This window comes from Miscanthus floridulus, chromosome 2 (genome assembly GCF_019320115.1).
Source record: "Miscanthus floridulus cultivar M001 chromosome 2, ASM1932011v1, whole genome shotgun sequence".
Classification (NCBI taxonomy): Eukaryota; Viridiplantae; Streptophyta; class Magnoliopsida; order Poales; family Poaceae; genus Miscanthus; species Miscanthus floridulus.
The window spans coordinates 155,554,358-155,561,563 of NC_089581.1; the positions used below are offsets into that span (position 1 = coordinate 155,554,358).

General features: G+C 44.3%; 1 protein-coding gene across 1 annotated transcript; it reads left to right on the forward strand.

The window, feature by feature from the left end:
• Positions 1–1,762: 1,762 nt before the first annotated feature.
• On the forward strand, positions 1,763–2,668 carry LOC136537297 (uncharacterized). The gene has a single exon (XM_066529321.1). It carries the CDS (start codon positions 1,763–1,765, stop codon positions 2,666–2,668), a length of 906 nt encoding a protein of 301 aa, XP_066385418.1.
• Positions 2,669–7,206: the final 4,538 nt, after the last annotated feature.

Here is a 7,206-nt window from a genome sequence, read left to right on the forward strand (position 1 = left end):
CTATCCGTTTGGTAATCCTTGGATTACCAGAGTTTGTATTTGTTTAAACTCTGCTTTCTCTTAATGAAATACGTAACTCGTGGTACGATCGAGAGAGAAAAAAGGCTCTATTGTTGGATTACAACCTTGTTCTAAACATTGGAGCTACAATTGTTTTTTCATATATAGTGATGTTATGGTGCAATAGCATTGGGGTGGCAAATTGTACTTATGCACATACTTGTGTCAAGTAAAAGTTGACCATTTTCAGCCGTCGCTTGCAACTTTTAAGTGTCTGTCATTTATGTGATGTTAGGTTCAGTCGGTTAGCCCTGACCTCTATTTAAACAACAATACTAGGTTGTTCACATACTGGACTGTAAGTCTCACAAATTCAGTTTCTCTTGCTCATGTTATTAATGTTTCAGTACTTGATTAGCAGATATTCTAGCGCAATGATGCATCATCTCATTCATTGCTGCATTACTTTGCTATTGTCTATTATGCAGAGTGATTCATACCAGGCTACAAGATGCTGCAAAGGGTGCCAATGGTATCCCTACTCTCCTTACTATTCTTGTTCTACTGCTTGCCAGACTCATCCATTCAGTTCCTCTGGTACTGAAGCTCTGTGTGTGATTCAGCTCCAGAGTATAGCAGCATGTTGGTTCCTTCATGGTAATTCATGTTTTAGAGATATTAAAAGAACGCATGGACATTTATTGTTTTTTAGTAACAATTTAATACGCTCATATTTACACTATCGTGGTACATTTTTTCCGTTACAACGCATAGGTATTTACCTAGTAATACTAAAATGTGAAGATGGGAGCACATGCCCCCTTGCATGCACATGCCAACGCTGCTTCGCCGTGCCGCCTTAGCACGCCACAGCCACAACGGTGTTGTTTATGGTTGGTGACTGGTAAAGGCGTGGATCTGAGAGAAAGGATGAAGCTTCAAGCTTGTATTTATGGATCGAGTGTGAATTCACTGAGTTGATATTGTTACTTATTACGGAGTAGTCGATTAATCATAAGTCAGTATTTTTTTACGAATGCTAAGGTTAGCCGGTCAGATTACTAGCGTCCAGATCGGTAATCAAATGTTGTATGCCATTTGGTCGAGAAATTCAACGGCCGCACGTCTCGTCGTGATGCATGCATGGCAGGTGATAGAGCTCATGCATGCATATGTTGTACGTGAATTGATAGTTGACCGTACGTGAATCTCCTACGACTAAAAAGAACAAAGTGTGGATATTTTTTTGTGTGACATTTGTTTTGGTTCGTCCGTCTGCTCACGCCTGCGATCCCACGTCATCTCCCGCATACCGCTTGATTGAATATTGATTGCCATGTGATGGAGGAATCACGGCAAAATAGAAAGTAGAAAATTATTGTGCTATCCATATACACATTGCATGTTTGCATACACCAGCATACATGTCAACGAGCAAAAGGAAAGAGAATTAACACAGAAGGAAAGAGAATTAAGACAAAAGGAACTACTTTGCATTTCTGAGAACCTTGCCAAATTTATCTATATTTAATTACTTCCCCTCTTTGCATTTGCAAAAGGGATAACTTTTTCCTCCTTTCATGTGGTTTCACGCCCACGTGTTCCATCGCCCTCGCTTGTCGTTTCTTGCTGAAATTGTCCTTGGGTCTGTTCATTTTGAATCATTTCCCCATATCCCCATTCCCCAATCCATGGTCCATCGCGACAGTAGACACCAGACACCATTTCTTGCGTGAACCATAGTTGATGTCATCTGTCTTCCATGGCTCAGCCTCCCAATCCCAAGAGAAGGTCCCTACCTCTCCCTGACTGGAGATCCGGCCTGCTAGAGGATCTCCTTGAGTCGATCGGGCAGCGTCTCGCGTCAGGCCACGACGCTGCGTCCTTCCGATCCGCTTGCTCCCCATGGCGCGCCGCCATCCCGTTCGCGACCTTCGGGCCACTGCTGCTCCCGTTCAACCCCGACTCAGACCGTGTCGGCTTCTACTGCGTCCCGGAGAAGAAGGTCTTGTCCAAGACGCTGCCCGACGTGCGTGGCAAGGTGGCGTGTGGCTCCTCATATGGGTGGCTGGCGCTCATGGACGAGGCGACGTCCGTGACGCTGCTAAATCCATTTGCCGGTGCCCATGCCCCCCCCCCCCGTGTTGAGCTCCCACTAGCAGGTAAACACGTCGCGGCGATGTCCTCATCGGAACGTGTGTCTAGGGTCCATGGCCGGTGGGTCCTCCATCCCACCAATAGCTACGGGAACGCAGATGCCGTAGGCAGAGCCATCAAGCTAGAAGACATGAGGGACGTGTTCTTCCATGAAATCGTGCTCTCGGTGCTGCCTAACGCCGCCGGCCGTGAGTGCGTGGCCATGGCCATGCTTGGGTGCTCCACGGAGGTCACGTTCTGCCGGGTTGGAGTCGACAGCGCATGGACGCTACTCGACACCAAACTGGAGTTCTCCGTGGGGTCCATCGTCCACTGCCAAGACAAGTTCTTAGCGATCAACTACACTGGAGAAATCTCCGTCTGCAGCAGCAACACTGTCGGCGCTACTCCAACCGTGACGCTGCTGTCATCGCTGCCGCCACCTGCGGGGCTCTGCCACCACAGCTACCTGGAATCAAACGGTGAGCTGCACATTGTGGGTGCCATGGTGAGCACGTTTCATGAGACATAGAGCTTCACCTACAGCAGCGCGATCTACAAGTGCAACCTCCACGACCGTACGCCGGAGTGGTTCAGGGTGAGGGACATCAGTGATCAGACACTGTTCGTGTCTAAACATTTCAATGAAAGCTTCAGTGAAACAAGTGTATCAAAGTACAAGGAGAACAAAATCTACATGTCTGAGCCATTGTATGGGGATCCATACGACTTGGTCCATCGATCAGAGATCGTTGATATTGCTACCGGCGCATCCGAAGTGAAGCCCGTCCAGGAAAAGATGCAGGGTTCCGAGGCTCTAGGTTAGATTCGACCCAATCTCTGGAAGGATCATTGCAAGACATCAATCATCTCATAGCTTCGGACAATATCGCAAAGCTACTAAAAATTGTAACCGTGCCCTCACCTCAAACATTGTCCAGATAAATGGATTACAATGAAAGAAATGGATGTCGGATATTTCTTCCTGCCAATATAAAACATTATCTTAGCCGCATCATGGAAAGGTCTATAAGTAGAGTTTGTGAGCCTGTGACGCCGCGCACTCTGTGACTGTGTTAAATTCATAAACTTTGCTTTTTGGATTAAATGTTACTTTAACGTTGGTATTTAATTTTTACAGTATTGTTATCTTATCGTGCGATCCATGTGTTTTAGTATAAATTGTTAGTTATCCCGTAGCAACGCATGGGCACACTACATAGTTGATAGTTGAGAAGTAAAGCTGGCGGAAAGGGAGCCACCATTAGGGCTCGTTTAGGTACCCCAATACCTGCAGGGATCCCCGCCCGATCCACGGGTGGAGAAGCGCCCATGCGTTTGCTTCCCTGTCGATCCCCGATGCCCGTTTGGAATCGTCGCGAGCTAGAAAAGCACGTGCCTTCTGGACTCTATCCGCGTCAATCGACGAGGAATAGAAAAAACTCCTCCGCACCCGTTTATTTCTTTCCCCATCTCCTTGGCACTCGCTCGGTCCTCCTCGCACTCCCATGTCACCTCGCCTAGGAAAGCATGGCGGCTAGGGTTTGAGCGCCACCGCCTCCATCGCTTGCGCTAGCCGTTGTCGTCCCAGCCTATCACAGCGGCGTCGCCGCCACTCCTATATCCTACTCCGACTTTGATCCGTGCGTCTTCGCGCCTCCACCGCCGCCGCCTTCGGCTGTACCTGGTACGTCTTATGCTAGCCGCGCAGGTTGGGCACCTCATCCTCATCCTCTTGTTGTGTGTTTCTTCTTAGATCTACTAGTCTTCAATCTTTACTTCTTAGAATCAAATCGAATGGATAGATGGATGGATGAACTGGGTGGCGGTTCTTGGGCATGGCTGGTGCTTTCGATTGAATCGTGTTCTAAGGGTGTACATCAGAACGTGTTTTTGTCCTATTCATTGATTGAGCAATTTATTTTTGGTTCAGAGATATTTTTCACAATGATGTCAGTGTCACTAGTGTCAGTTCCACCGACACCTAGGAACAATGCATACGCTCGTCATCATCAGTTATGCAGGTCACAGCGAGCTTTGAATCTTTGATGCATGTAGTGCAGTAGCATGCTTGGTGTGTGTGCTTCTCTTCTCCCGCCCTGCTTTCCGATTAGTTGCAACTGAATCTGTGGCAGCGTTTTAGTTGAGCCACCCATAACGGTAAGTCGATAACGGTGGTGTGAGACCAAAATGAATGCAACTGAAATAACCTTGCTCAGTTACACATACTTCATGCATTCTTCGTGCAATCCCCCACAGCTACTACACAAACATACCATACGGATACAACACCTTCTCTTTTTTTCTTTCTGCAATCTGTTGTGCAGCCTAGCTTGACCGAACCTACTGCTGCTGTCAGAGTCAGTTTCACGTGTAGTTTGCGAAAGCCTAGCTTAAACATACTAGAGTATCAAACTACAGTGTCGCTTTTAATTTGGGTTGGCTTGCAAGTCTGGAGAAAGGAAAGCAGACACTAGTTCAGCATAAGCCTCCTCATCATGTACAGCATCATCCTCGATAAGTAGCCTATTTGTCACTACTTTGTTTCAACTTACTGATTGGCGAAACATTGCAAATATACCGGTCTAAATATTTGTTTGGTTAATTTAAGCAGTACTCGTTGATTCGTTGTACTTCCCAAGTGCAGTGCATGATTTAGGCAGACACTAGTTCAAGTCCTTGTTACTGCTATGCCTCTATTTGTTGTCAAATGTAATTTCATTCAAGTATACCTGCTGAAACATTCATTTCATGAGGCCTTGCAATGATTAAATGATGGGGCTTTTTGCAATATGTGATGCCATTTTTTTCGTTCATTGAGATACTAACCTGAAGCCATTTTTATTTATTGAGATACAGATTAGTTATATGCTTTAATTTTGTCAGTTTATTGGTTTGCAATATGCGGTGACATTTTTCTATGCTACAACTCCATAAATTTATTTTAACAACTTTTTACCCAGCTGTGATGGCTGAGATGGGTGGGCATGACGTGCCTGTGGTCAATGCACAGGCCCAGCCTGATGTTGTTGAGGTCCCACATGGACCAGCAAGGTTCCAGTGGACTGGTTCTAGGGACGTAGGTGCTGTTAATTAGTGTTAGGATGACGAGCATCGGGACCGGGAGTAGTTTTGTTGGGATAAACTTGTACTGGACCAGAGCATCTTATCCCTGGATGTGATAAGATTTGGGGACTAGAATATTCAACAGAGTCTCAAATTCAGAGTGTGTAATAAGGAGTACAATTTCTATTGCATATTCAACATCTCATTTTCTAGTGTGTTAAAATTTCTGCTATGTGTTCTCCACCAAAATAAAGAAAGAACCTTTTTTCGAAGACATGAACTTTTACCCTGTTTGCATGTGCCACTATTCCATGAGTATTTTAGCGGCAGGTGTTTGATACAACCTTTCAGCATGTTGGAACCTGAAAGGAGTCTTGAGTCCTTGAATCTTTCTTTAGTCACTTTCTTCTAGTGACATGCAGCTAATCAATTGAGTGGGCATATAACTAGATATTTTGGGTCTGATTGTATGAACATTCATGTGGCATATCTAAGATGGTTATTAGCATATTTTTGTTGGCAATTTTAAGCTGACTTCATGTGGTATATCTAAGATGGTTATGAGCATATTTTTGTTGGCAATTAACAGTACTGTTCGCTGATTTATTGTGAGAGAAAAATACTATACCATGGCTGATAAGCCAGGCTGATAAGTTCAAGAGAACAGGGCAATGTCACATTGCATCGACTAATAGTGCTTTTTATCATCTAATTGCAGGATTGATTCTATATGTTCTGGCCTGCTGGTGCTAGTTGTGAGAGAGATTGTAGTAGATTTATGCCTAGACACTCAAAATTTCTCTTTGGTTATGTAGTAAGATTAATGCAGCTTGTAGTTTTGTCGTAAACCTATAGTCTTGTATGGTTTCTTGGGTTGCTTAACACATTTAACTGAAGCCAACGACGATGAGACGGTTTTGAGTCGCTTTATGTTAGACAAAGTTCATCTGTTTGTACCCTATGAGATGAAGAGTTTGTATGCTCTAAAGCCAATGGTGATGAGTAGCTTTCTGTTAGATCAAAGTTCATTTGTTTGGTTACCCTATGAGATGAAGAGTTTGTGTGCTTTGAATTAGTAAGTTAATTCACCTTTTAAATCTAATGTGTGTATTGTACCGTTGAAAGATTATTCATGGTACTGATTTTTCATATTACAATTGCATTTTTAAATCCTTATTTTTTCCTGAGTTTTCTGAATGTTTTTTGGTTGGCTGGGATTTATATCCCTGCGGTGCCCAAACTGTACCCAGGGAATTTCTCTCCGAGGGGGTTTTTGTTGCCTAGCGGGATGGGGGTGGCATGTTCATGGAAGATAATCCCTTTGGTGAGCAAACCCACGTGCCTTTTCCACCACAGTATCCAAAGGAGCCCTTAATTCATGTATGATCGATGTACGATGGAGACTTTGAGTGGCTGCATGCATGAAGGCGGCATGTGCTCCCATCCCCACAAAACTGTTAATGTGTATGGATGTGCATGGCGGCGGCTGCCATCGCAGCCATATCATGACCGCCGATGTAGGACTCGATGGTTAAGAAATCGGCCATGAGTTATAGTGTGTAATAATGTAGTAGGGTTTGTTCAACTATCTATTGGTGTATTAGTCGATACGTTGGCCTCTAATATAGTGTGTATTGTAAGGTATGGTGACGCCTAAGAGAAGTGGTGAATTAGACAACTTAAAAATCTACTCTAAACTATGGCCTCTAATTTCATCTTAGCAAAACATATACAAGAAAGTAATCTATCTAAATATACAACTATCGGTCTAGCCAAGACTACACCCCTCTATCTAAGTTATCAAGCACCTTGAAAAGATCCTAAATAAGCAACTAAGGTGCCGGGCTAGCTAGAGCTCACCTAACCAATCTAGTTTGCAAGGTCACACTAACCTATGCAACTAGTACTTCACACAACCAAGGAAGCCCCTACACAATCTAGTAAGCAAAAACACAAAGCCACCTAAACTTATTATCAATGTTCAATAATAAGGCTACACAAGCC

Excerpts from the sequence above, each read along its gene's own strand:
- LOC136537297 (XM_066529321.1), top strand. The coding sequence starts at position 1,763 with ATGGCTCAGCCTCCCAATCCCAAGAGAAGGTCCCTACCTCTCCCTGAC.